Source organism: Trichoderma virens, assembly GCF_000170995.1.
Source record: "Trichoderma virens Gv29-8 chromosome Unknown TRIVIscaffold_3, whole genome shotgun sequence".
NCBI lineage: Eukaryota > Fungi > Ascomycota > Sordariomycetes > Hypocreales > Hypocreaceae > Trichoderma > Trichoderma virens.
The window spans coordinates 327,512-354,926 of record NW_014013746.1 but is presented as its reverse complement, the minus strand read 5'-3'; the positions used below and the strand labels follow the sequence as shown (position 1 = coordinate 354,926).

The 27,415-nt window shown below is 51.6% G+C and overlaps 9 protein-coding genes across 9 annotated transcripts; 5 read left to right on the top strand and 4 right to left on the bottom strand.

Moving 5' to 3' along the window:
* Positions 1-3,403: 3,403 nt before the first annotated feature.
* Positions 3,404-3,748, top strand: TRIVIDRAFT_218953 (uncharacterized protein; the record flags this gene model as incomplete). Its single annotated transcript, XM_014103910.1, has 1 exon — positions 3,404-3,748. The coding sequence occupies one exon, from the start codon at positions 3,404-3,406 to the stop codon at positions 3,746-3,748; it is 345 nt and encodes a 114-aa protein (XP_013959385.1).
* Positions 3,749-6,995: 3,247 nt separating this feature from the next.
* TRIVIDRAFT_218952 (uncharacterized protein) lies at positions 6,996-7,340 on the bottom strand (the record flags this gene model as incomplete). The annotated part of the gene is made up of 1 exon (XM_014103909.1): positions 6,996-7,340. One exon carries the CDS (start codon positions 7,338-7,340, stop codon positions 6,996-6,998), a length of 345 nt encoding a protein of 114 aa, XP_013959384.1.
* Positions 7,339-10,577, top strand: TRIVIDRAFT_31872 (glycoside hydrolase family 47 protein; the record flags this gene model as incomplete). Its single annotated transcript, XM_014103908.1, has 2 exons — positions 7,339-7,500; positions 7,572-10,577. 2 exons carry the CDS (start codon positions 7,339-7,341, stop codon positions 10,575-10,577), a joined length of 3,168 nt encoding a protein of 1,055 aa, XP_013959383.1.
* A 707-nt stretch (positions 10,578-11,284) lies between these two features.
* TRIVIDRAFT_84984 (uncharacterized protein) lies at positions 11,285-12,591 on the bottom strand (the record flags this gene model as incomplete). Its single annotated transcript, XM_014103907.1, has 2 exons — positions 11,285-11,847; positions 12,003-12,591. The coding sequence occupies 2 exons, from the start codon at positions 12,499-12,501 to the stop codon at positions 11,705-11,707; spliced, it is 642 nt and encodes a 213-aa protein (XP_013959382.1).
* Positions 12,592-12,872: 281 nt separating this feature from the next.
* On the top strand, positions 12,873-13,697 carry TRIVIDRAFT_61880 (uncharacterized protein; the record flags this gene model as incomplete). Its single annotated transcript, XM_014103906.1, has 3 exons — positions 12,873-13,067; positions 13,249-13,470; positions 13,545-13,697. The coding sequence occupies 3 exons, from the start codon at positions 12,873-12,875 to the stop codon at positions 13,695-13,697; spliced, it is 570 nt and encodes a 189-aa protein (XP_013959381.1).
* A 2,356-nt stretch (positions 13,698-16,053) lies between these two features.
* TRIVIDRAFT_31914 (uncharacterized protein) lies at positions 16,054-16,411 on the top strand (the record flags this gene model as incomplete). The annotated part of the gene is made up of 2 exons (XM_014103905.1): positions 16,054-16,151; positions 16,225-16,411. 2 exons carry the CDS (start codon positions 16,054-16,056, stop codon positions 16,409-16,411), a joined length of 285 nt encoding a protein of 94 aa, XP_013959380.1.
* A 201-nt stretch (positions 16,412-16,612) lies between these two features.
* TRIVIDRAFT_177144 (uncharacterized protein) lies at positions 16,613-19,699 on the bottom strand (the record flags this gene model as incomplete). The annotated part of the gene is made up of 2 exons (XM_014103904.1): positions 16,613-19,427; positions 19,488-19,699. The coding sequence occupies 2 exons, from the start codon at positions 19,697-19,699 to the stop codon at positions 16,970-16,972; spliced, it is 2,670 nt and encodes an 889-aa protein (XP_013959379.1).
* A 781-nt stretch (positions 19,700-20,480) lies between these two features.
* TRIVIDRAFT_177140 (uncharacterized protein) lies at positions 20,481-22,474 on the top strand (the record flags this gene model as incomplete). Its single annotated transcript, XM_014103903.1, has 3 exons — positions 20,481-20,769; positions 20,828-20,964; positions 21,036-22,474. The coding sequence occupies 3 exons, from the start codon at positions 20,619-20,621 to the stop codon at positions 22,068-22,070; spliced, it is 1,323 nt and encodes a 440-aa protein (XP_013959378.1).
* A 590-nt stretch (positions 22,475-23,064) lies between these two features.
* TRIVIDRAFT_33370 (uncharacterized protein) lies at positions 23,065-24,234 on the bottom strand (the record flags this gene model as incomplete). Its single annotated transcript, XM_014103902.1, has 3 exons — positions 23,065-23,553; positions 23,619-24,081; positions 24,149-24,234. Coding segments are annotated over 3 exons (1,038 nt in total), but the record flags the coding sequence as incomplete, so codon positions are not given.
* Between the last annotated feature and the right edge of the window lie 3,181 nt (positions 24,235-27,415).

Genomic DNA, 27,415 nt, shown 5'->3' with positions numbered 1-27,415 from the left:
CCGTACAGCGACGGTGTTTGCTCGGCATTTTGACCCGTGCTCCTCCTCCCTTTTTTTTCTTATCCCTTTTGACGTGGACGAATCCTTCGCCGGCCAAGAGCCCTTGGAGCAAACGTTAAGCCGAGAAAGGCTTCCAAGCGAGAAAAGTTCTCTGTGCAGTACCTATTATTCATCTTGCTGCGCTTGTATTGGCGAACACCTCGTCGCACCCCCTCCCCTCCCCTCCCCCTTCCCTCCCCCAATCCCCTTGCTTCAGTTAACGCAACCCCCCTCCCCTTGCCTTCGAAATCCGGCGCTTGTCCTGATTGAAGTGTTCCATCATGGGGGGGAGGAATCCTTTGTATTTTGTGCATTGTACTGGAAACAATCGCGGGAGCAGTTCGCACTGTGGGTGGGATACGAAGAGGAAGGTGGATGGGCGAGACACTCCCCCCCTTGTTTCTTTTTTTTCTTTGTGTTTGCTGTCTGAGGTGGGGGACGCTGTAGGTGTTGGAAGTTGTCAGTTTGTTTCATTCTCTTTTTTTTGTATGCAGCGGTTTTTTTTTCTTTTCTCTTCCAAGATTATTTTATCATCATCATCCCTTTTTTTTTTAATTCACTGATATTTTATATACTTCCATATTTATTGAAAAATAAACATAGCATGCTGGTATTGTGGGTTGTAGAGGGGGCGTGCAAACAGGTCAATACTAAACCTGCTGTACCCTCTCACTGTAGGTGGACTGCTAATAGCCGACAACCGCCAGGCGCTGGGGGTTCGTACTATGTAGAGTAGGGGCTAATGCCAACGATATCGGCACCCTCTGATATGACAGAGATGAAAAAGGCATCGAAGGATCAAAATACCGCTAATACTGGAGAGAAATTACGGGTACTAAAATTGTTGACGTGTTTATGTGGCTTAAATACTTTGAATACACTGGTATGGTGTATGGGGCCTATTGTAAAGGCGCCTTGTGTCTGCCAACGTTGGATACACGTACCAGTGTCGATCAAGCATCAAAGACACTACAAAACACAGTCTTGGACACGCGTTGCTTAACTATGCTTTTTCTCTCTCTCTTCAATGTCATTATGGACTGGCGTATCTTTCCCACTTTGTAACACATGAAAGAGCTGGAAACTTTAAGTTAAGTCTCCGTACATCTCCCCGTAATGTCTCATTTGCTTCGGCTACGAGCAGCAACGCCCAAAAAAAAAAGCTTGATTTGCCGCTTTAGGAAATGAACAGACACTGAATGCATGTGGCTGACTTTGTCTCGGGGACTGGCGGCCAAAATGCCGTTGCAATTGGCTCCTTTTTACAAATCATCCTCTCTCACCCCCTTGGTGGCTCCTTTGATGGAGGTAAACAGGGACAAGGTGCCAGGCAGAGCAGAAGAAGGAGATGCAGGAAGAGTACAAGGAAGCTGTCGTGGAAATGCGAACGAATCAGATATTTCCCGACCAGAATCTTCACTACAGGGGGAAAAAAAATCTGGGTGAGATGGTTGGTTGGTGGCTTGCTTAGATACGTCCTAAATGTGCCGAGTCAAGATTCTCTGTGCCACCCTGACCCTGCAAAAGTGCTTTCAAACTCGTACGAGTATCTTTGTACGACGACGATGATAGCCTCAACACACACCCCCTTTAACACTTAGATAATCGCAGATTGCAGCTTCAGGGAGCCGCCATATGCTATAGTATGCAGGTGGCGATAGGATCAACGCGGTGCCTGGATCATCAACCTTCAACAGACGGAATACTCGCGCCTGTTCCCACAAGGCTGAGTGGGTTGGCTTTTTAAGTAGACTTGAATGTAATGTTACATGTAGCGAGTTCGGTCAAAACAGTTAGTTATTCCGTAGAGCGTAGAGCTTCACCTGCGCTTCGAATCTGACAACACTGGATACAGGTGTCTACGTATCCGGCATTGGCCTCCCGGCAGCAAACTAGAAGTAGATGGACAAAAGAAGTGAACGTCAAAAACCACCTCGGCCACTTGAGTCGTGAATGGGACCCAGAATCAAGCAGATCCCGTCCTCTCTAGTGGCCCTTTGTCGTTTTTTTCTTTTCTTTTCACACCCCAAAGGAAAAGAAACCTTCTAGTAGCATGGAAAGAACCTTGCAAGCCTCAACGGTGCTCCGAGCCCTCCGCTTTCGCCTTTGAAAGCCCATAGTGTACACAGTATGGGCGCTTTCTAGCGGGAGAAAATCATCGCGCGCTAGGGGGGAGGGAGGTTGGGGGGAAACTTGGTCCGCTTGGTCAATAAGGAATAGAAAGAACTGTAGCGCGAGGAGAAAACATCAGTGGCTTGGGGAGGAAACTCTGGAGAAAATTGAACTTGCGAGAAAGCTGAAGGGGAAGGGTGAATGTCCTAGTTTAGTGTCGACACACCTGTGGCGGCTTCGTTTCGATGAGGCCACGTGGGATGGGGGAAAGATCAGGGCGGACGTTTGAGGGTGGCTTTTTTTTCGCATTGGCAAAAAATAACACATGAATATAGCCTTACTTTCAAGCATCCTCAGAGCACTATTGATGACAAGGCACGAGGAGGAATACGAAGCTGAGGGCTGGGCAATGGCTGTATTCAGCGCCCCGTCTCCCCCTCTGGGTGTGGAATACTCGAGGCGTGAGACATTTAGCGGCACCGTACTGTTTTTCCCTTTGGACGAGCTCGATTGTTTTTTTCATTTCCAGGCATCCCCACTGCCAATGTCCGGACATTAATGTTGAGAACGCTCATGAGGTACACCTAGGTAAAATCAATGTCATAGTTTTTCAAGCTCCCCCAAGAATCCCGACTCTCCCGTATCCCAAATCTCTACCTACTTGAAAAATCCACAACAGCTTCCGTCTCCGGCACAAGATTAAAGGGCATTGATGATTTCGGATACCTCAATACTTGAACAAGACCAGCCAGTTCTTGCGAATGGAAGAGGCCCTGGGCTTTTCGTGTGTTTCACTAGCGCTAGGTCGATACGGGCCCTAAATGCCAGGCTATTGTCCATCACCCGTCGCTCGCTGCAGTGCGGATCTGATTTAGCCCAAGGCAAATGGGACTTGATACAATTCGCTTCGATGGAGTGAGTGAGGGTTGTTAGTGGCTTTTTTTTCGTGGCTGCAGTAGTCGCATGTTGCTTCAAGCCCCCGTTTATGCTCGGGGGTCCGGCTCGGTGTAACTGGAGGAGTTACTTCTGGGCAAAATTAGATCAAGACCGTTGAACAGCTGCAAGGTATGAAGAATGCCGTCCATGACTCGACACATGCAGTGCCGCTGCCACTCCATCAAAGGTGCTTCGGAAAGAGTCCATCCGTCGGAGAAAAGGGGGTGGGATTCAGCATCCAGTATTGTTGAGGTACCGTACGTGGACGTTCTCTTGCAATAGGAACTGAATCCTCTAGCCCTCTCTTCTCCACACGATGATCACCATCCCCCATAAAACAGGGCGATCTGTCAAAAAAGCCAACATGTTTCAACGCCTGTCACCGTCCAAGCTTGATTTGCACTGCGCAAAGCCTCTAGGCGCTCGCAAAACAGTGTTGGAAGCCGGAACCACGAATGCTCATATACAGCGTCCATATGTGGTCAATATTCGCCGTGTTTATTCATCATCAATCCTGGTCGGTCCTCCAAAGTTGCGGACTGCCCGATATCTTCCCTCTCCGCGCGGCATCTACACCTCTAGCACGCAGGGCTGCATGACAATAGCAACACAATACAAGTACCTTGGTAAATCCACTTTGCGGGTCGTGAATACCCTCTAGCGATACGGGAGTGAAGTCATCTGTAAACTGTAACAAAGTCTAGCCCTCGCTCGTCTGGCAAACAAAAGAGTAAAAGAGCCGACCACGAGGGCGTGTGGTGGAGGTGACAAGATAGCCCCGGGCGTGGGCGCCACGAGCTTCCGGTGCGAATCACACAATCTCTCGTTTCTTGTCTTTTTTAACCCAAGTCGTTCTCCACCACCCTTTGAGAAGGCTACATGGCCCATCAGCCATGTGATCTGGAGCCGCCCGACTGTCGTTCGTCTCGCCAGATCCACATCCGCGACAAACGCACCGGCGATTGCCAAAGAGGGATGAGTCTTTGTGCCACAATGGATGGACAGGTGTGCCACAACTGAACTGGGGATTGAAGGGGAGGGCCAAGAGCAAGATATGGAGTATCGGTATTACCACCCCTGGATCATCATTGGAAGGAAAAAAACAGAGTGACGATGTCCGCAGGAGAAACGGAACGTGTCCGTTGGCGGGCTCATACTGGATCGGTCGAGGTACAGATATAGATCCATCCCTCTTCGGCAGGGCCAAGCAGGCATCCGATCGCTTGTGCGAATGAAGCTCGCCGCGGAAGACGAAAAACTGGCGCCTCTTCTGCGGGCAAGGGGTCTAGCCTTGCCATGCCATGCCATGCCATGCTCTCATCCATGGCCTAGCCTCAGGAGGGAATGGATGGATGCTTCGACGAGGACTCCAACTTGATGATCAGCCTTCTACCCCCCTCCCTTGCTGGCGCCCCATTGTGAGATGAGACTGATCCCCTGACGGCTTCATCTAGCCAAAGTACTCACAGTACGGATCGCAGACGCCGTGGACTGTGGCGCTAATCTCGACTCCCGGGCGAGAGACCTTGTTTAGATTGGGCTCTTCGCGCCGGCCACGAGCAGAGACTCCAGCAAGCAGCAGAGAGATGGCGCGACAATTTGACCGGCTGCTGTCCTAGTGTGAGATGCTAGCACAAAGATAATCTCCTAGTCCACAGCCGTGCCACGGAAGATGCGTGGAAGCCTTTTGGACTCGCTGCGAACTAGGGCTAACGGGGAGAGGCATCCGGCGGATAGCTGGTTATTTTGCCTGGCCTGGTTGTTTTCCATGTGTGGAACAAGACGGGCCCAAACCCTTTTGCGGATTGCCAAGCAGGCATAATACCGTTTTGCTAAAAAGGGCGCGGAGGTAATGTGATGCTGTGAGAAGGACTTACAGTAGTCGATGCAGAAATGGAAAAGGAAATGCGTGGCATCCACTGGCCCAACCGATGCCCCAGTACTCCTTCCTCTCCCTCTCTCTCTCTCTTGCCTCTTATTGGAAAGGGTCCTAAAGGCAAACTGAAAGGCGGAGTCGGGAGCGCCTGGAGATGGATCTCGTATGGCAGTATTGCGCATCGCCAGGCCCGTTCTCGCGACCCGATTCGCATGGATGACATGAATCCGTCAAAGTAGAAACAAGAGCAAGTTTCAAACCTTCCAAAAGCTGCTGCTGACAGATTAGCCCTATTCCACACACTCTATAGCATCTACATCTGCAAGTACCGTGCCTAGGCAATGATTACCTCCATGCAGGCAGGCACAATGGCAGCCGGAGTGATCCTCGCTCTTCGGATGAACCACAAACCCTCCACAGCAACTGCAATCCCAGAAGCCTCGTGGGCAATAAACCGTCCGAAGTCCGTGTGGCTTGCCTTGGCCAGCCTCGTACTCTCTCGTACTTGTACATGGACTCAATTTCTTTTGTCTATTTCCTAGCGCTGTGGAGATGAAGGCCGGGGAGATGGCGGATTTGCCCATTAGCAGCAGTTCGTGGCCAGGGGTGGGAGATGCGGAGCGAAAGCGAAAACCCTCAAACGGTCCAGGCCACGGGCTGGATTTAGCGCCGAGGAAGTAAAAAAAAAAAAAACCTGATGCTTTCCATGCTTCTCTCAGCTGTGGGGGATGTTATCGCTGCTCGTACTTCGTACCTGTACTCTTGCGCTGCCATGCATGTGCTGCTTGATACAGGCTGCTTGGAGCAAGGCCGTAGGCTTACAGTAGCTTGGGGAGAAATGGGCTCCATCACAGGCAAGGTGATTCGAGGAAGTACACGTACTCGTACGAGTAAGGATTCTCCTGCTGCGCTGTGCTGAGCCGAGCTGTACTATGGACACGCCCACAGCATCATGGATGACAGTTTCGATGCCAGAAGCAGTGCTCTGATCCCTGTTGACTCGTCTGCTCGCAGCTCGAGTAAGATTTTGGCCAGCTGGGCAGCTTGCGTCCCCCAATTCCATGCAGCTCCTGGGCAAATTTGCCAGTAGCTGCCTCTGACGTACATGGAAGAGTTGAAAATTCTCTTCCATGTACAGTACTTGGATCATTTACTACGAAATACATGGGCTCAGACTCCCCAATGGCTGCACCGTGTGTTATTCGACGCACTTTCCTGCCAACGCTCACAATCATGATACGATACACCCCCAACGGCACGTCTTCTGATCGCGGCTATCGTCGTGAGACGACTGGCGAGCCTTTCACAGCTGCCCAGACGCGTGTGCTGGCGCAGAAATAGACGCCCGTGGATGGCTGGCTTAGCGCTCGTGTTACGCTCTTCAATTCACCCTCCAATTCATCTTCACACTCCCTGTTGCAAGCAAGCTCTGATCCCTGCCCCGTAGGCATGCGGGTTGGTCGTGCTCGATCCTTTGGAGGCATTCAAGTATTTGCAGAGTTGCCCAGCAAAATGCCGTTTACTCCGGCTTCGCCAGCGAGAGCCGGGTACGTGGACCGCAGCATGGGGCTACGATAAGCCCACAGCTGTTGGACAGCACCTGAAGCGTCAAGTCCGCCTCGCTACATCTCGAACGGGGTTGACTGTCCGATGGCAATTGCACCCTGTACAAATACCTATTATAGACACAAAAGCCAGCTCTCAAACATGCGTAGCGATAAGCGCGCTGGGGGCGTGGAAAATACCCACGTATGAGTGTCTGGTCGCCATGGAACCGACATTAGCGAGGCCTTTGCTGAATCTCCGGATGACTCAGTGTTATGGTATTGCCTGTACTGAGTACTGAGTACGAGTAGTATATCTCGCCAAGACTTTGTTCGTATCTAGTAGACTGTAGGGTCCCCATCGGCTAATATGCCGGGGAGTCTTGCCGATTATTGTTCTTGATGATGCTCTCGCATGAAGCTGTTGGCAATAAGACGGAAACGAAGCCATCTGCAACAGCCGATTGGTAAGCAACTTTACTCAGTACTCAGTAGGTGAGCAGAACACCAGCCACACTCCAGCACCAGCCACAACTGTCTCGTCCTGCTTCCAGACTGCCCGATTCGCTGTGGCGCCGCGCAAAGATGACAGACAGCACATGGCATATGGCGATCAAGCGGCCAGTCGAAGACAGCGCCGTTTGCGTTTGACGACTGCCAGAGAGCAAAGCCGCGATTCCTTGCGAGCCGTCAAGGCGCTCCTCCGCTGTGAGCAGCTCTATGCTGCCGCCTCTCTCCATCGCCTCTCTCCCCCAATGAGTCGCCTGGCACGTGCCAGCTTCTCCGATCGCTTCTGCGGCCGCCTCAACAACTCCCGAAGCGCGGCCCGACATGATGTTGCCAATGGTCGTGTTGCTATGGCTGGGCTGCTCGCTGCTGTGGCCGGTGGGCGCTATGCGCTCGGACTATTTGGCCCAGCTGCGGCAGGATACGGTGGACATGTTCTATCACGGGTATAGCAGCTATATGGAGCATGCCTTTCCCGAGGACGAGGTGGGTTGTTTGTCATCAAGCATCGTGTAGATAGAAAGGTAGCTGACCGGTGCGCTTTTGTAAATGCATAGTTGCGTCCAATATCATGTGCTCCCCTAACGCGAGATCGAGACAACCCCGGGCGAATCAGCTTGAACGATGCTCTTGGCAACTACTCCCTGACTCTGATAGACAGCTTGTCCACGCTTGCGATACTGGCTGGTGGCCCACAGACTGGCTCATATACTGGTCCACAGGCTCTGAGTGACTTCCAAGATGGCGTGGCCGAGTTTGTGCGCCACTACGGAGACGGCAGAGAGGGGCCCTCTGGTGCTGGGATACGTGCTAGAGGCTTCGATCTGGACAGCAAAGTTCAGGTGTTTGAAACAGTCATTCGTGGCGTCGGCGGGCTCTTGAGCGCACACTTGTTTGCCATAGGGGAACTGCCTATTACTGGATACAATCCCAAGCCGGAGGGAGTCGCAGGCGACGACCCCTTGGAGCTTCCCCCTATCTCATGGCCGAATGGATTAAAGTACGACGGCCAGCTGTTGAGGCTTGCCCTTGACCTTTCCGAAAGACTGCTTCCTGCGTTTTATACTCCAACCGGTATTCCGTATCCTCGAGTCAACCTCCGCAGCGGCATCCCTTTTTATGTCAACTCTCCCCTCAACCAAAACCTGGCGGAGGCAATGGGGGAGCAGAGTGGTCGTCCAGAGATTACCGAGACCTGTAGTGCTGGAGCTGGAAGTCTAGTTCTTGAGTTTACCGTCTTAAGCAGACTTACGGGAGACCCGAGGTTCGAGCAAGCTGCCAAACGAGCCTTCTGGGAAGTGTGGCATCGCAGAAGCGAAATCGGCCTGATCGGTAACGGCATCGACGCCGAACGAGGGCTATGGATTGGTCCGCACGCAGGTATCGGAGCAGGTATGGACAGCTTCTTCGAATATGCGCTCAAGAGCCACATCCTTCTCTCGGGGCTTGGCATGCCCAACGCCTCCACGTCTCGCCGACAGAGTACGACCAGCTGGCTGGATCCAAACTCCCTTCACCCCCCTCTACCGCCTGAGATGCACACATCAGACGCCTTTCTTGAAGCATGGCATCAAGCTCACGCGTCGGTCAAACGATACTTGTACACCGACAGGAGCCATTTCCCCTATTATTCGAACAATCATCGTGCCACAGGCCAGCCGTATGCCATGTGGATCGATAGTCTGGGTGCCTTCTATCCGGGGCTTCTGGCTTTGGCCGGTGAAGTCGAAGAGGCCATTGAGGCGAATCTTGTCTACACAGCATTGTGGACTCGGTACTCTGCACTGCCTGAGCGCTGGTCTGTCCGTGAAGGCAATGTCGAAGCTGGCATCGGCTGGTGGCCCGGGAGACCCGAATTCATCGAATCCACATACCACATTTATCGTGCTACCAGAGATCCGTGGTACCTTCATGTCGGTGAGATGGTACTCCGCGACATCATGCGTCGGTGCTTCGCTGAATGTGGCTGGGCCGGGCTCCAGGACGTTCAGACGGGCGAGAAGCAGGATCGCATGGAGAGCTTCTTCTTGGGGGAAACGGCAAAGTACATGTACCTGCTGTTCGATCCAGATCACCCGTTAAACAACCTAGATGCCGCCTATGTCTTTACCACAGAAGGCCATCCACTTGTTATACCAAAAAGCAAGAGAGGAAACCCTAATCGAGAGAATGCTCTCAAAGTGAAGAAGAAGAAGAGCAAAGACGTAGCAGTCTACACGTACTACGACGAAAGCTACACCAACTCTTGTCCTGCGCCTCCCGCGCCTCTGGAGCACCATTTGATGAGTTCAGCCACCGCAGCCAGGCCAGACTTGTTTGCCGTTTCCCGGTTCACAGATTTATACAACACGCCCAATGTGCATGGGCCCCTCGAGTTGGTTGAGATGCGTGACAAGAAGAAAGGACGGGTGGTCGGATACAGGGCCACTTCAAATTACACCATCTTCCCGTGGACTCTTCCACCGGCCATGTTGCCCGAGAACGGCACTTGCGTTGCTCCTCCCGAGCGTATCATATCGTTGATAGAGTTTCCAGCCAACGATCTTGCCAGCGGCATTGCATCGCGATTCGGCACGCACCTCTCGTGGCAGACGCATCTGGGACCGACGGTCAATATGCTAGAAGGACTGAGACTTCAGCTCGAGCAGGAGTTGGACCAAACTACAGGTGATTATAAGTGGAGGATTACACACATTGGCAACACGCAACTTGGACGCCATGAAACCGTCTTCTTTCACGCTGAACACATCAGACATCTCAAGGACGAGGTGTTCTCCTGCAGGAGAAGGAAAGATGCGGTGGAGATTGAGCTGCTCGTGGACAAGCCAGAAACCAGCAACAGTACGCTTGTCCTGTCCGAAGATGAAGAGACGGATGATATGGGGGATGACGACGCGGAAACCGCATCAAACTCGTTATTTCAGTCCCTACTCCGCGCCGTGTCCTCCGTCTTCGAGCCCGTTTACACAGCCCTTCCACAGTCGGACCTCAGCGAGGCCGCCAAGATATACAGCTACGATGCATACACTTCAACCGGCCCCGGCGCATATCCCATGCCGTCTATCCCGGACACCCCCATCACCGGCAACCCGTTTTACAACTTCAAGTACCCGGCGTTCAACTTCCCTTGGTCGACCGTCTATCTCGCCGATCAGGCCTGCGACGGACCGCTCCCCGCGGCCGCGCCGCGCGAGCATCAAGTCATTGTCATGCGCCGTGGAGGATGCTCCTTCAGCCGCAAGCTGGATAACATCCCCAGCTTCTCGCCCCACGAGAAGTCGCTGCAGCTGGTCATCATCCTCGACGAGCCGCCCACAAGTCCAGATGGCGGCGATGAAGACGGCGGCGTGGCCCGCGATAGAGGGGACCTCCCTCGGCCGCTACTGGACAGGGAACAGACCACGCCCAAGGGGATGAAGCGCCTGCACGGCATCCCCATGGTTCTCGTGAGAGCCGACCGCGGCGACTATGAGCTTTTCGGGAGCGCTGCAGGCGTGGGCATGAGGAGAAAGTATCGGGTCGAGAGCCAGGGGCTTGTTGTGGAGAATGCTGCCGTCTTGTAAGGGAGGGGATATTTGGCATATACATAAGCTACACACACACACACACATGCACACGCACATATTAAGGAACAATTACATAGCACACATATATACTAGCATTTTTGCATAGATAGGTACGGATATCACGAGCGTTGCAGAAAATGGACTCGAGGAGGAGGAGGAGTTTGTGGAGTTTGTTATCTGGAAACAATAAAATAGGATATCCCTGAATAATTAGATAGATTCTGATGACATGATGAAAAAAAAAGGTACTCTCAGCAGAACGGGTTTCCCAAGTGATGAACGACATCTCCTGATTGAAACCATGTCCAAATCAAGAGAGCGAAATCCAGCATCAACGTATCATCACCGGTCAAGGGTCACTGATAATTCAACTACCGGAATCATCACGCATACCGGCTCGGAGCCATGTGGGAGCAGTTTGAACATCAGGTAAATAAAAACGAAGAGATGAGTTTCATTGCACAAGTCCCTAGCCGTGATTATTAAATATGCCCACCTTGATCCCAACAATTTTCCATCCCAACGTCTTTTTTTCTCCGTAGCCCACTCGTCCTCATCACCGTTCGAGATTCGTTCCTTTGTTTCCTCATCTACCCCTCCGGAACCCTTAGCAAGGTGGTCTATGTCATATATATAAAACGTATAAGTAGGAATGAGGACAGAGCACGGCATCCACTCGCCATTCCCGTTGAGAGAAAAAAACGCTTTCCATAGTCTATTGGTTTTTTGATTGTAATTTGCGAAAAGAAACCCCCATATTGGAAAAAGATAATGAAAAAAGAGCAAGGAGATATGGATATGTAAGATGGTTTTTAAGGAAAAAGTTTAAAGAAAAGATCCAAGCAAACAACTTTTGATGTATATAAAAGCGTGCCGATAAGGAGGACCACAGGAGTCAAGATCACAGTCCCCCCAACATGAGAAGAATCGTCCGTCTTTGCGCCTTGAGTCGATTGAAAAAGGCATCGAGAAAATGGGAATGTTTCGTCCCAGGCGAGCGCTTCTAGTCGACCAGGGCTAGTGGTGTCGAGAAAATTGCTTTCCAATCATGTCGTCTTTTTTGGTGTTGAATGGCGCCGCCTATCGGAGAGAATAGGACATGAGGGCTTTTTCTCGAGAACGATTTATGGGTTCTCAATGAGGATAGTAGTAGGAGCGCTGAGCTTCTCGCGGCCATTGAGGCCAGGAATCTCGAGAATGAAAAGGTAACCAATGACCTGACCCTTGAGCTGGTGAACAAGATCCGCCGCCGCCGCCGCCGAACCACCTGTGTACGAGTTAGCACCTTGATGTCTGCAGGAGAGGTATTGACGCAGGTAAAATATTGATGAGGTGCACAAAGTGTGCCAATGGGTTCATGGGGTAGAATCGTGTTTATGACCACAGATAGGGTCACGGATAGAAATCACAAATGGCACTTACCCGTCGCAATGATATCGTCAACAACCAACACCTTCTGCCCCTCACGGATGGCATCCTGCTGCATCTGGAACAGGTCCTTGCCATACTCCTTTACATACTCGGCAGTAACGCAAGGGCCAGGCAGCTTGCCCTGCTTTCTAACAGCAGCAAAGGGAATGCCGAGGCGCAGAGCCAGGCCGGGGCCGAAAAGGAAGCCGCGGGCATCGAGGCCGACAATGACATCGGGCTTGGTGGCGCCGAAGGACTGAGAGATTTGCAGCTCGAGGGCCGACAGCAGGGTGGCATGGGCTTCCGGGTTGGCGAAGAGGGGCATGATATCGACGAAGTCAATCCCCGGGATGGGGAAGTCGGGGAACTGCCGCAGCGTCTTGCGCAGGCTTATCTGTGCACTGGCGAGTTGGGCGGCGGCGGAGGAGGCGGCGGAGGGCTGTCGTCCCGAGGCATCTTGGCTGGTGGAGGAGGATGTGGTGATGTCCTGAGGCTCTGTGGAGGCGGACATGATGAGGAGGAAAGGAAGAAGAAGAGAGGGGGAAAAGAGAAGAGAAGAAAGAAGAAGAGGAAAAGAGGAGGTGAGAGAGAGTCAGAGGAGGTTAGGCAGACAGGATGCAGAGAGCAATAGGAGCAGACTTCCTGGGGTGGTGTGAATTTTTTGTTTTGGGGTGGCAGGATAAGCCGAGATAGCACGAAACGGGAATTGATTTTTTTTTTTTCTATGGCGGGCAGCGCAGAGAGCAGCGCGCAAAAAAGGAGGGGTGGTGTGTACTTTTTTTTTTCCTTTCCTTTTTCTGGTGCTTGTGTCTCTCCTTCCTCAAGCCTTTTTGGTGGGGAAAAAAATCAAAAATTCACAGCTGGCAAGAGCAGCCCAGCACAATGGAGGGGGTGCACACAGCAACAGCGCACCAGAACAGAACAGAGCACAGCACAGCACAGCACAGCACGGCAGCAGCAGCGGAGGGGAAGGCACGATACGATGGTTACTGCAGCTCGTGTATCAGAAACATTGGCTACGGCTGCAGCTGCCTTAGTCCAGATTACCCCGTCGGTACCTGCTCCATGCAAGCAAAAGTGATGGGCCATAAAGTCTCGGGCCGGTAGCCAAGCGTTGGGTAATGCCTGTCGAAACGAGAAATATGGAGTATCGAGTACTTCGCTCAAAGCTCGGAGGAGCAACGTGGCTCGTCACAAGCAAATTTGGCAGGCACTTTGCCCATGCCATGATGCTACTGTACTTGTACTCGTACTACAGCAAAGTACTAAAGTATTCGTTGTACCACAAACCCAGCAGCCAGGGACTCATCCAAGTACTGGTTGGGCGCTCGAGGTACCTGCCCGCGGCCGTGCGGCGCACAAGTACAAGTCGAAGCCACAGATACAAGCAGCAAACAAGTTCAACAACGGCTCTGCCTTAGGTACATTAGCTACACGCATGAAATGGAACTCCGGAGCTTTCAAGTACCGTCAACTGTCGGTGTGTTTGCTGGGCTGGAGCTTCGTTTCATCCCTCTTTGGCTCCCTTTTGGCTCCCTTTTGGCTCGATGCTAGCACTGGCTCAGCCGCCCGGATAAAATCACTCAGGTTCCATCTGGTAACCAAGCATCGGAACTACTGTGCGCACTCCTCCCCAAGCCGGCAAAGGGTGCGTGCGCGACAATCATCCTAGCACCTGGTAGAGGTTCCATTGACCTGCTGCTATAGGTACTTAGCTTTAGTATTACCGGGGATGAACAGTGAGGGAGTGACTGTACTGCTGCGACGAGATGAAAAAAGAAAAAAAAAAGCTGGTCGCTGCCGAGCCGGGCCGTTTTGTTGCAGCCCGATATGATGCTGCGAGGATGAGCATCAATGCCCGGGGGCTCCGTAAGATTAGGTGGTAAGCCATGTTATGCTATCAATGCCATGCCATGCCCTGCAATGCCATGCCATGCTATGCTATGCCCTGCTCTGCGACTACCTTAAAGCACCTGCTAGGTACCTAGGTAGGTATTGATGCTATCTAGATGCGTGCCAGATATGCCGTCCATGATAACAGTAGCACGCAGCAGCTAGAGTTGCTGGAATCCCCCAGCACACTGTCCACCTATCTTTATCTACTTGTCTACCTACTTGTACCTACTTACCTGCCTTGCCATCAGACCCAGCTCCGCTATTCCGATCCATCGCCCTCGCTGGCAGCAAATGGCGGGCCAAGACGCTGCCCAGGCGTGAGATTCATTGGCCGCAGAGGCACCGCGCGAATGATATGCATGTACACCTTGAGACCCGCTACTACTGTACGAGTACTCCGTACATGCAGAGAGACTGCCTGTTAATCGATAGCCGCAACGAGCCTCTGCGTTTTTACCTTTTTCACCTCGCTTCGCCCTGTTCCGCCCTGTTCTGCTGCCCTGTGCCGAACTTGCTGTATTCTCGCCAGACAGGACGGAGGAAAATTGAAGCGTTTCGTAGGGACCGTCTCACGGCTCCGGACAGGTTAGTACCTCTACCTGGTAAGTATAAGTGACCAAGTGGATGTTCTTGTCAATGAGCCCGAGCTCGCAAAGCGACATGTCATGGCCGTGACGGCGCTACTGCGTGCTCCGGTACTCGCCATCATCAATTCATTCTCTCTCTCTTTCACTGTATTACGAAATACAACACCAACTCACTCACCGTCTTGTCCCCCTTCACGCAGCCATCAGCCGTGTCGGTCTGCAACTGGGCAAATGAGCTTGAGCTTGTGCTGGGCTGCATCTCACATACTTGTACACACACCCCTTCTCGCCGTCGTCGCTCCCAATATCAAGATAAGGCTGCGCAAGCAAAGCTTACCCACCTCCACAAACGCATCCGTGTCACCACCATCTTCCCGTCTCCCCGATGTGGCTTGCTCTCACAGGTTCGTGTTCAAGGGCTGGAGGGCCGGCCATTGGCAAACCTGGAAAATACAGTACAGCCTCTCTCTTGCTCCCGTCATCCGCTTTCCACCCCTCCTTTGTGGCACGTTCCTGTCGTAACCGTCGTACGCCTATTACACAATCGATGGCGTGAGGACCCCATGCCGTGCCAATTAGTGCTCCAGCCTTTTTGTTCTGGGTGCGACCGTGCCATGCTGGCCCTTTTGGCGGCTATATTTGCTGCTCCAGAAGGTCCTCGTACATTTACATTGCATGCATCCAATGCTCTAAGTTATGTACGGAGTGCCCAGGGTATAATTGACTGCTGGCTGCATGTCTTGGGGAATCAAAAAATCAAGGCGGAACCGATGAGTCAAAGACCAGCTACTTTCAAAATGCAACCAGTCACGCCAAGGCCATGCTATTTCCCCCATGCCCGCCGCCCATTCGTCCATCTGCTGCTGCTCCATCCATCCATCCAATCGAGACTTTATACTGCCAAGGTCCTCATCCTCTGGAGTTGGCTCGAAAACGGCTGCAGCACAGCCCGATGCATTCCAGCCAATGCAAGGTGTTGTTTCTTTTATACAAATACTTACAGCTGCCTGTGCTCACCAGCATAAAGCCATCTCCCTACAGCCTAAAGCAAAAAATCTCATCTTACATGGACGTGTTCTTTTCTCCTTTGTTCCCAACACCCCCGCCAGCTATTATCAGCCACAGCGCATTAGCCTCATCACCTCATTTCTCACTGGTCTGCGGCATCGCGCAAGGCGGTGGAACGCTTGTGTTTTTTTTTTTTTTTTGTTTGTTTTTTTCTCTTGGGAATTAATATTATATAATACCTCTCCCCGGTAAAATCTATAGACCAACTGACGAGGAAGTTCGTTTGCCCCATTCGTCAAAGAACAGGCTCCCTCTCTTATTAATCGTAAGACCATCTCTGAGAGCTTCAAAGAGTAATGAAACCCTTTATCGATAAGATGTTACGTAATCAATCCTGCCGGGAAGGGAAATTTTGCTCCTCTCCAAACCTCAAATCGCATCTCCAAAGCCTGTGACGACATACAACCGGAAAGAGAAAAATATCAACCCACCTCCAAGCACAAGAAACAGCCTCCCTTGCCTCCCAACTTTTTCAAATTCAGAGAAGGAGAAGTAAAAAAAACAAAGCAACCATGTCTTTCCTCGGAATCGGTCGTCCCCAGCCCACCTCGGAGCAAAAGATTGCTGCCGTCGAGGGCGAGATGCGCATGATGGCTGATACCTACAACCGGTAAATTCTTCCACCTCTCTCTCCTACGACTTCGGTGAGAAAAAGATCTTTTCTAAATCAAAACCTCCTTCAGGCTGCAAAAGACTTGCCAGGCAAAGTGCGTCCCCACCGACTACCGCGAGGGCGAGCTCAACAAGGGCGAGTCCGTCTGCCTCGACCGCTGCACCGCAAAGTTCCTCGACACGTCCATGAAGATTAGCGAAATCATGCAGCAGCAGGGCCAGGCAATGGGCGCCGGGCCTCAGGGCGGCATGTTCTAAATGGGAGCGGCCCTCCACCCCCCGTGCACAGCTATAGAATACCAAAAAAACAAACAACAAAAAAGAGGGAGTCAATTGAATATCGACATGTCTTCTTCCTGGCCGTGATGACCATGCAATGTCATGGGATTTTTGTACGATTATATGGGCAGTTGTCTGCGTTTAAAGGGACTTTGATGATATGATGGGATTCATGGATATACATATATCATGTCAAGATGTATAAAGCTATCAAAGACTATACTGAGTGCTGTCCAGGGGCAGCAATCGTCATCGTGACGAGTCAACAAACATCTCCTCTGCGAAATGGTATCTATCCTCTTGCAAGAACGACAATAAAGCGAAATGAGACATGATGATGAGTAATGAGACATGGAAATGAGTAAAACGCCAATGTTCCATGTATCCCGTATGAATGTAATGATTTCCAACTCCAACCCAATTTTTTTCAGCAAATGACGATTAAAAATAATTAAAGCCAAAGGGGGTAAAATAATCAACAAAGGAGCAGGAAAAAAAAAAGAAGAAGAACAACTCCCAAAACGATATATGCTCGTGTCATGATACAGACCGGGTGATATGGGGGCCGGTCCCCACGCCAGTCAAAGTTCTCACAAACCAATGCAGCCAGCTCTCCGTCTCGAGCTGCTTTTTCAGCTCTTCCGCTCGTCTCTCGACATCTTCAACCTGTCTCTCAAAGTTTTGGATGCCGTCTTCCACGTCGTTGATTTTCTGTACCAGCGCATTGATCTCGTAATCGAGGCGTGCCGTGAGAATTTCAATCTCCTTGACGCTCTCTGTCAGGCTTGCACGTTCTTCCGCTAGCATTTCGTCCGAGTTGTACTGGACTCGATGATATATTTCGCTGAGCTGGTGATGCAAGTGTTGTATTTCCACCTTGTCTCTGCTATATTTGTCGTCAAGCAGCTGGACAAACTTGATCTTGTCTTTGACCCAGGGTTCGATATCAAAGACAATGTTATCGATGCATTGGGCGAGTTGACGAGCATGCAAGGCTCGAACTTCGGTCTCCTCCTCATCGTCTGTCTCGTCCATCAAGTCGACAAGTTCTTCCCAGGACAGGACGGCTTCTTCAGCATCGCCAAATGACATGCGTCGTGCCCACCTATTTTCATCAAGTACTCTGCTTGAGCATAGTTCCGCCATATCCCAACTGCGACGCCTTGATAATGCCAGCTGCCGGAAATTGGATCTTTCCCTGATACCGGGACAGATGACTTCAATATCACTCTCATCACCAGTTGATGGCACGGCCGAAGCAGTCCTCTGATGCGAGTACTTGTGCATGTCCGGGCTGAGAATTTCCAACGATCTGTCTGATTCTCTTGGCTTCCTCTCATACTCCAGTAGCCTCGTCGCTCTCAAGTCCGCCGTTGATGAGGGCGAAGACACCGCCGCCGCAAGTCCAGGCAAAGCGTCAGGGTCTCCTCGTTTAATGGCAGAGAGATATTCCTCTGGCTTCGTCTTCCAAGTAAACGCTCGGCTAACCACAGCGGCAGGACTCGGCGGGATGCTAAGGGTCGGGTAGTTGGCAGATCCGTTTCCGTTTCCGTTTTCCAAGACATCCTCTTTTGTTGATATAGACAGTCGTGTTCCATGGCCTCTTCCCCTGGCGCCAACTACGTCCTTGAAACGTCCAAAGCCTGATCGAGCGTCGCTCATTTTTCCAGCAACGCTCTTGAACACAGTTTTGTGCAGCGCATCTCTTTCACCTGTTGGGCCCTCCAACATGCTCACGCTGGGACGAAGAGCAGCCCCAACATCTGGTGAGAGCAAGTCATCTTTCCGTTTCATCTCCAACTCATCCTCCACTGGCAAGGAATGAGTCCGTTTTCCGGGTTGTTGGCTACTACTCGCCTCCGTCTTTGGTAGGGGTGGAACGATGTCTTGGTCTTGATCATGATGTTCCAGAGGTGTTCGGCGCGGCTTGCCATGCCAAAGCCACTTTGGTCTTTCACCATATGCCAAGCTAGCAAATTTGTCAATGTCCACGGTTTCAATGTCGGCAAGGCCACCCTTGTCTTTTCCAGACACCATGTCGATAACCATCTCTCCCCTTTTACCGCCAATTTCTGTGACTGTCGACTTGATGGCCTTTTGCACACCCCAGTCTTCTTTGACTGCCGCTTTCGTAGTTGCCGTGTGCAACTTGAAAAGTGTTTGCTGATCTAGTCGTCGTGTCTTTTCCAGCTTCTGGGCCTTTTGAAAGTAGGAGATGCCCCGCTTGGTGCTCTCAAGATCAAAGACATCCTTTGAGACAGGGGCACCTTGCCAATGCAGTCGGTTTCTCGCGCCCAATAGCATCCCCAGCAGAGCTGCAACGGTCGACGGCCCCAGAATCCCATCTGTCGGTTCATAATTGTAGTGTTCGGCCCCAACCTCGGTCCACCAATTGTTGATTGCCTTTTCCGTGACATCGCAAAGCAGGCCGTCAATGTATGCGTGATCCAACTTGTCGAACATGAACAAGGCAACCTGGCAAAGTTTGATAAGTTCCACCACTGACTGGTTGAATGGGATTCGATCGCTGGTTCTGTAAAGCTGCTGGAATTTAGACTGAGTCGCCTCGGTGGGTTCCGTAAGCGTGAGACCAGATCGCCCCGAGCATCCTAGCCGTTTCAAATCTTCGTTGACGATGAACAGGTGGCGGTGCTGTCGGAGATCTCCATTGGGCACTGCAATGACGGTGAGCGATGACGGGAAACTGCTGAGATTCGTGATCATGAGCTCTCCCAGCTCGGTATTCTTTGGCCGCGCATGGTTTTGCTCCGTCTTTTTTAGGTATAATCGGACCTCCTCGGACAATAGGCTTTCGTCTGCTGGCACCGCTAGCACCCCAACCACGATGGAATCCTTTTCGTTGCCGGTGTAGGTCGTAATAACCAGAGTCGGCGGTCTCCTCGAGCAGGCCCACTGCTCAACAAGATACAGATCGTAGCCGCGGAGGACGCTTCGTCGCTGGACCACTTCCACACAGGGGTCGTTCTCGAGATACCTGGGTTGGAGACAGTCAGTGGCTCTGCAGCCTGCGATCCTGGACCCTCGTCAAACCTACTTGAAAGCGATGGGATCTGGGAAAACCAGGTGTCGCTGCGGCACTGCGGAGCTGGATGCCGCGGGCCTTGAGTCTACCATGTGCATCTCGGGGAGGGTCGAGGTCCCATCTGGCGGGAGAGGTCGAGAGATTCGGCGGTCCAGCTTTGACGTTGACGTGCCGGAGAAGTCTTCGTCTCGATAGACCCTCCCGTCCTGGGAGAAGGACGGCATGAAGGACATTGTGGAGTTGGCCAGCCCCTGGAGGCAAGCTAATCAAGGAGCATCTTCGAAGGCAAGGCACGCAGAGCCAGGCAAGCCAGGATCCGGATTGGCGATCCTGGAATTATGGCGCCTGCAGTCGCTGTGGCTTAGTACGTGTATTCCAGCTGGAGCGGCATGTGATGTAAGGTGGCAGCGCACTATCCAACTATTAACCGCTACTCCAGAGTCGAGACCTTGGTGCCTTGATTGATGCATCTTGAAGCTGCAGCTAGCAGCAATGGCCTGCTTCTGGCTTCCAGAGCGGGGCACGCCTGCTCCTTAACGGGGTTCACCGCTGATCCGAGGCTGCTAGTGAGGCCTCACAATCACGGCAAGCGGCCCAACAAGCTCGCACGTCATTTCGGTTTGCGTCCAAGACCACTTAGTATATGAAATCATATACATGAGATTGAGCTCATGTGTGTCAAAATTGCCATTCGTTAGCAAACGGGTATTTCATTACTACCTAGGCACTATGGAATAAGCACCTACATGTAATTTATTTGATTTTGTACCTGACACAAAGAATGTCTGAATCACAAGATGCCAAGGTCCTAATTAAAACTACAGCACCACACTGCATAAGGCGGTTATGCTTATTTGCATAACTCAAACGACGCCGTTCCTCATTCATTCTCCTTGACTCGCCATCCCAAACCAGTCTTGCCCAGCTATCGATAAGGTTCCGGCCGTACTTAGATGACAACCTCCAACCGCCGTCGGTCAACTTCACACCTCAACCTAGCAAAGACTTCTTGGAGAAACCCCGTCTGCAGGGCAAAAAATCCCCTCGTTCGCATCCCGATGACTTAGTTTACGAGCTTTAACGAACGGCTTCATTCAATAGACCTCTACATTGCTTCACAATCAAGGCATTCCGCGAGTGACCATGGCTCCGTTGGGCGGCGACATTGTCTCGCCGTTTGGCCCGCTGCAGGCCGAGCTGGCACGGATGAAGAAGTCGAATCTTACGGCTGCCATCCAGGACGTGGACAAGATTATCGATTACCTCGTGGCTGCCAGAGAGCAGGTTGCTGCTGGTATGGCATCCCTCCTCCGGTGACTCTGGAATGTGGTTAACATGTCTTATCTCGGCAGCCGACGCCGACTCCCATCGAATCAGCATGGCAATGACAACACTTCAAAACCCCGTCAAGGATCGCCTCGATGCCATCACCAATGATCTCAAAGACGTAACGAAAGCACAGCGGAGCTTTGGAAAGGCCCTGGACAAGGTATGCTTCCAGATTCATCCTCCCCGCCTAGCTTACACGCAAAATGCTGACTTTTGATCTTTTCCCGATAGGCCCTGCCGCATAGGGAACTACCGATGGAAGCAGATGCCATGGCCGACCACGCCGGTCTCATAAATCGCGCTATAGCCATGCATCTCGTCCGGGAGGGCCAGTTTTCCGTTGCATCGACCTTTGTCCGCGAGTCACGAGACCCATCTCTCCTTTCACTAGACGCCGCCTTGTCTCCTCGGACGGTGCGGACGGACGAAGATGGCGATGATGATATGATACAGGAAGATGGAGAGGAGGAGGAGGAGTGTGCGGGGCACGGAGCCAACAATTACCCCGAGGACCTACAAGGGCAGTTTGCAGAAATGTACAGCCTTCTTTCGGAGCTGAGAAATAGGAATCTTGGTCCGGCAATTAAGTGGGCACGCCAAAACAACAGCAGACTGGAGGCAACCGGAAGCAACCTGGAGTTTGAACTTTGCAAGTTGCAATTCGTCTGGCTGTTCAAGGGCCCCGAAGTAAATGGCCTTCCGGATGACGAGAGGAATGGGCAGATGGGCGCGCTGAGATATGCAAGGGAGAACTTTGCGCGCTTTCAAACGAGGCATCTGAAGGATATTCAGCAGTTGTGCGGAGCTATGGTCTTTGCACCCAACATTGAAAAGTCCCCCTACCGGCACATCTTTCAGATCGACTCGGCTTTCGAAGACGTCTCCGCCTCATTCACCAGAGAGTTCTGCTCTCTATTGGGCCTGTCGGCGGAATCACCGCTGTATGTCGCCGTCACGGCCGGGTCCATTGCTCTCCCGCGGCTCATCAAGTACACAACCTATATGAAGGAAAAGAAGACGGAATGGACGACGGAGAACGAGCTAGCCTTTGAAACACCACTCCCGCCATCCATGATCTACCACTCCATCTTCGTATGCCCCGTCAGCAAGGAACAGACAACAGAGCAGAATCCCGCAATGATGATTCCTTGCGGACACGTCATCTGCAGAGAGAGCTTGCACAACATGGCCAAGGGCTCGAGGTACAAGTGTCCCTACTGCCCTACAGAAGGCCATTTGAAGGATGCAATCAAAATCACCCTTTGAATGCCCATCTTTGTGTTATACAACATAAAACGACGAGGACCGAGCATCTTTTTTCCTTCTCTCTCTCTCTTCTTTGGTGGAGGGTTTCCACAGTGTGTTCCATGGTAATGGCCTCCATCCCGGTTTTCTTACTCTTATTATTTTTCGTCATATTGTTATTTGGCTTACCAAAGCGAGGATCATACATTCTTTGGGAGTAATTGGGCTTTTACGATAACTCAGCACCGCTTATGTTTTTTTGTTTTTTTTTTTTTCTTTTTTTTTTCTTTTCTTCTTTTCTGGGTGGGAACACGTCAACAAGGTTGGATTGGTAGCATCGTATTTTATTATATTTTTCTGGTTCTTTTCGTATTAGTCCGGTTTCAGATGAGAAACAACAAATCTCGAATAAACAACGTAGCATCACAATAAGCCTCATCTCGTAACGATGTTAGTCACATGGGGTTTTACTGCAGGCATAACTCAGTTTATTCACACAAATGAAAATAAAAGAAAGTAGAGAAAGTATTAACGAGAGGTTCATCACATTAAGGAAACAAATAGATAATTTTTTTCTGGAAAAAGAAAAAAAAACAAAAGTAGCCAAGGAGTGACACGGGTCATCTATAAGTCACCCTTTATATATCCTTCGATATGATGATCACGGGTATCCAAACAAAACTCCCCGCTGTCTTCGGTGGTATGCGAAGTACAGATCCAACGCCCTTCATTGCTGAGCCTACTTGACGAAGCAAACAAACAAAAAGAAAAAAGTAAGAAACTGACAAAGCAAAAAAAATTGGTATCCATTTAATTTACGGGATGTTATCAAAATATCCCCATCCAGCATAGCCTTTCAGAGTTAGCCTTTGTTATGAGCCTACATGAGGCGGCTCATATGTGAAAAAAAGGGGGGCCAACCCGTTCCCTTTCGTAAATTCGTTTCTTTGTACATTCCCATCTCCGCGACGCTTATTATTTTTTTATCCCTCTCCACTGTATGCGAATGACTCCATTAATCGATGGTCATGCGGTTGGCCATGGGAGTCTTGACATCGTTCATGCCGAATGAGTTGATGTCAGACTTCTCATCAACTCTGCGCGGGGCCATCAAGTGGGCCTTGAGGCCGGAGCCGAAGTTGTGCATGCAGATGATGGCGTTGATGATGGTCATGATGATAAGCAGAATGGTGATGACGGCAAACGCTGTGAGGGACTTTCGAACGGCCATGTAAGACTGAGCGCGGCTGGGTTCGTAGATACGGAAGAGCTTGAAGATGAAGTATGACAAGCCGCCGAAGTAGAGGATGATGACGACAATCATGCCGGGCTTGTTCTCTCGCTGAGTGAAGAATGCAGCAGCAATCAGAATGGCAATCGTGACGGGGATAGTGGCAATCGTGAGAGCGAATTCGGGATCCGTCTTTTGAGCGACGACGACGACGAACTGAATGATGAAGCCCAGGAAGAAGAAGAAATCGAACTTGAGCAGGGCGATATAAATCTAGCAATCATGACATGTTAGTTTGCATCTCCGTCTTGTGCAATTCACGACCAGAGCAAGCATACCTGGTAGTGAAGGAATCGCTTCTTCATGCGATAATCAGCACCGATGTTCTTGAGAATATCCCAGGCAAATTGCTGGTAGAGTTTCCAGGCAACATAGACCATGCCAATGGTGGCAACGGCAATGATGACAGGACTGGCAATCAGGTAGGCCTTGATATCACCCCAGAGCATAGCAGAGGTAATACCCTGTTCCAATGAACCGTGGGCCTCGAGGATTCCTAGAGCGACCTGAATCTGCTCAATCTGGAGGGCCGCATAGACCAAGAGCGCCAGGTTGGCGATACAGACACCGATGATCTGAATGGTGTTCTTCATGCGCAGCGCATCCAGGACGATGATCAACTCGTAAAGGAAACCGAAAATAAATAGAGTAAGAAAGGTAGGGATTGTCTTGTATTGAGACTGAACCTGGGGATCTGAGATGTAGTCGCCCAAGCTCAGCTGAAATTTGCCGAAAACATAGCTGTGATAGTCTTAGCATCCGGCGCATTCCTATGAATGTACAAAAGGGGGGATGTTGGTTGACATACGCTTCAAATGCCAGGTTGATGAGAGCCTGAATGCTGGTAATAGCCAGGAAGGTTGTGGGCCATTTGCTTTTTAAGAAAGCAAACTTCTTGCCAGTGCCGCCAGCAGCACCGACTGTTTCGGGGTCTTGATGAAGGCTCGCGTTTTCGGCATATGTGGGCTGAGCATAGGGTGCCTGTGTTAATGAAGCCTGGGGATAGGCCTGGCCGTATTCAGCGCCGTAGTCGCCGCTCTGGCTGACGGAGCGGTGATGATACTGGGCGCCATTCTGGTCGAAAGCCGGGTCGCCTCGGAGCAGGGAGTTCTGAGCTTCTTGTGTGGCCGCCACGATGGGCAACTGGTTGACTCCTGCCGGGAGTCTGCGGGAAGCGACGATTGGACAACGAAGTGCTGCTGGTGCTCCAAAGAACCGGAGCCGACTAATTCATTCCCAAGCTCAAATATGCTCGGGTGGGCTGTCTCGATGGCGATGGCAAGCGATGAAACGACGTCGATCGAAGGATGGTGGAAGGAAAAGTCGAGTAGTGAGAGAGAGAGCGAGAGAGAGATGAAGAGTTACGAGAAGTAATAATAGAAAAAGAATAAACGAAGTGGTACTGAGTAAGATGCGGGAAGAAGTAGAAAGAAATCTATCGGGCTGATAGAAATCACTTAATCGTTTGACAAGAAAGCCAACGAAGGGCCAAACAGAAACATGGAACAAACGAGAGACTCGAACAAAGATGGCAGGCAGTATGAGGAAAAGGGAAAAAACGCGGAAAGCGGAGGCGGCGAGAAAGGCTGCGCAGGACTAGTAGTAGTAGCAGGTAATACTAGCAGGTAGCAAAAGTCGAGATTCTGGGTAGGAGCGCCAGGGGGCAACTTCTGGTCGGGACGAGGGTTAGATGGGTCAAGGTGAAACGCACTTTCGCGAGGCAGGGGAGGCCGTGGCTCTTTGAGCTTGGCCGTCTGGGCAGTTACCTGTACTTGTACTTGGCTCACTTGGCTTTGGCGGGCAGGCGCGGCGGCGGGAGGGCTTTGCGCAGCGGGAGGGTACGAGGCGGTACTTTGAGCAGCCTAAGGATTAGCCTCGTCGCAGCGAGGGCTTGCACTGCATCTGGCCGTTGACACTACGACGGAGGGAGTATCTTTTGCCGGCCATTCTCGTGCGCACAAGTACAGGTTGGTACTGTGCTGGCGCACTCGAGTACGAGGTGACACTACAGTAGAGTGCCGTACTGTACATGTACGAGTACCCATCGCATGTGCTATGCAGTACCGCGGCCGGGATCAACAAAATGGGCCGGCATGATGGGGGCAATGCATGGAAAGCAAAGCAGAGCACCGCAAAAGCACAGCACAGCAGCAAGGGGGGCCGCTCGCGGAAGCCATGCATGCCTAGGCTGGGCTGACTGGGCGGAGCTGGAGCTACGTTAGCAGCTGTTGGCGTGCGATCAGCGCTGGAGCCCGGTGATTAGAATGGTGAGACATGTGTTTAATACGGGAGGACGGAGCACTTCGTACATACGAGCCCCCAATGACATGTTGGCCATGTGCCTTATTAGCATATTGCTACCTACTACTTTGTGAATTGGGCAATGTTTGTGCGCAGCAGCAGCAGAGATTAGATGGTATACTACGGAGTACTAAGAGCTAATGCTGCTGCTAAGTACCTAGGTAAGTACGCGTACCACTGGCTCAGGGTTTCAAAGCGCAGTTGATCCGTATCGTATCGTGATGAGCAATGATGATGACGGCGATGACGGCAAAGTGCAGCGCTCCGTCCATCCATACGAGCACTCACTTAGGCCGGTGCAGCGAAGCGGACCAGTGAGTGAGCGCGATGCATCTTGGTCTGCATCGCATGCATCCACGGCAACTTACTGCTCCTACCATCTGCCTAGAGCCGGACGGGAGTGCAGAGTGCCGTTCTTAAGCATCGAGGCTGTGCCGTTGGCTAACCACCATTCGCTCCCCCCTTGCCGAGGCCATGATCTTAAAAGTAACGACGATCGCTTCTAAAATCGCACCAAGAAAAAAAAATCTTGACATACCCAACTGGTGATCCTCCTGTAGCAGTCTCATCTCATTTCTCCACGGGAAAAAAATCGTGGCGTCAGCCGACCGCGCCGCTGGACAGGTATTTTTGGAATCCTGCAGTCAGCTATCGAGCACCACTGCGTGCTATTTTAATCCAGTGCAAAAGCAGCTCCAAGAGGCTTTTTGCTGGCTCGAGGCTGCAGGTACGAAGTCCCCTCCCGACCGCCACAAACGCTCAATGGCGTGAGAACAATCTCCTTAGTGTGCTGGCTTCCAGGCTACGGATCACCAAGCCGTGCCGGAGTTGCCACGCACTGCCCGACTTGTGCGACAGTAAAATTTGATGCCATTAACCCTTTTGTCTGAGGTGACTTCTGGTACTTGAGGTGCCGGGCTTCCAGGCAGGGCGATTTGGTGTTAGTGGACATGTACCTTTGAGTACCGCTCGTTATCGCACCCGCGGACGCGGTACGGTGGGGCACAACGGCAGCAACGGGTCTACGAGTGCGAAGTTATACGGTAGTCCGTATTCTCTGGAGGTCCCTGCCCAGGCGATGAGTTTTCTGGCGACTTGCCGATTCGGGGCATATCTTGCAAGCCCATCTCATCTTTATACTTAGGTATGTATCCGTAGGTCGTGCTCATGCATGCCGAGAATAGGACATCCATTCGAGAATAAAACATCTGCTGCAAAGCAACCACAACAAACGGCTTGTGCAGCTCAGGAGGATCGTAAGGGATGGTGGAAACGGCCAACACGTTCCTGGAAAGCAGTGGCCGCGCTTGGGAAGGGGGAGGTTGGCTGACACCAGTTCGTCTCAGCGCCACCCCGAAACACGCTGCAAACCCCGTATTGCATGTGCGTTCTCAAGAGGTTGCACAGGTGCGTCTTGGGCCTGCAAATGCGGCACAGCGGTGTTGCTGTTGGGCTGCCATCGGGTCTCAGACGCAGACGGCATCCGCATCGCCCAATGGCATCGCTACCTGTCCTATCTAAGGGGCCTCTCTTGGGCGGCTCGAGGGGTTGGCATGCCCGTGCACACGGACAACCCGCATTATAGTGACATCGACCGTTTGTTTCTTGGACCAAAAACAACGAAGGCGCAGATACAACAGACTGGTCGCTGGTACTTGGTAGGTAGCCAGCTCAGGTGCCAAGGAGACTCTCCCGGGAGACACTGCAGCCGGACAGCCATCACGTTTGGTACGTGTCACAGACTGAGACTCTAGACCTGCGTCTCGAAGGGGTT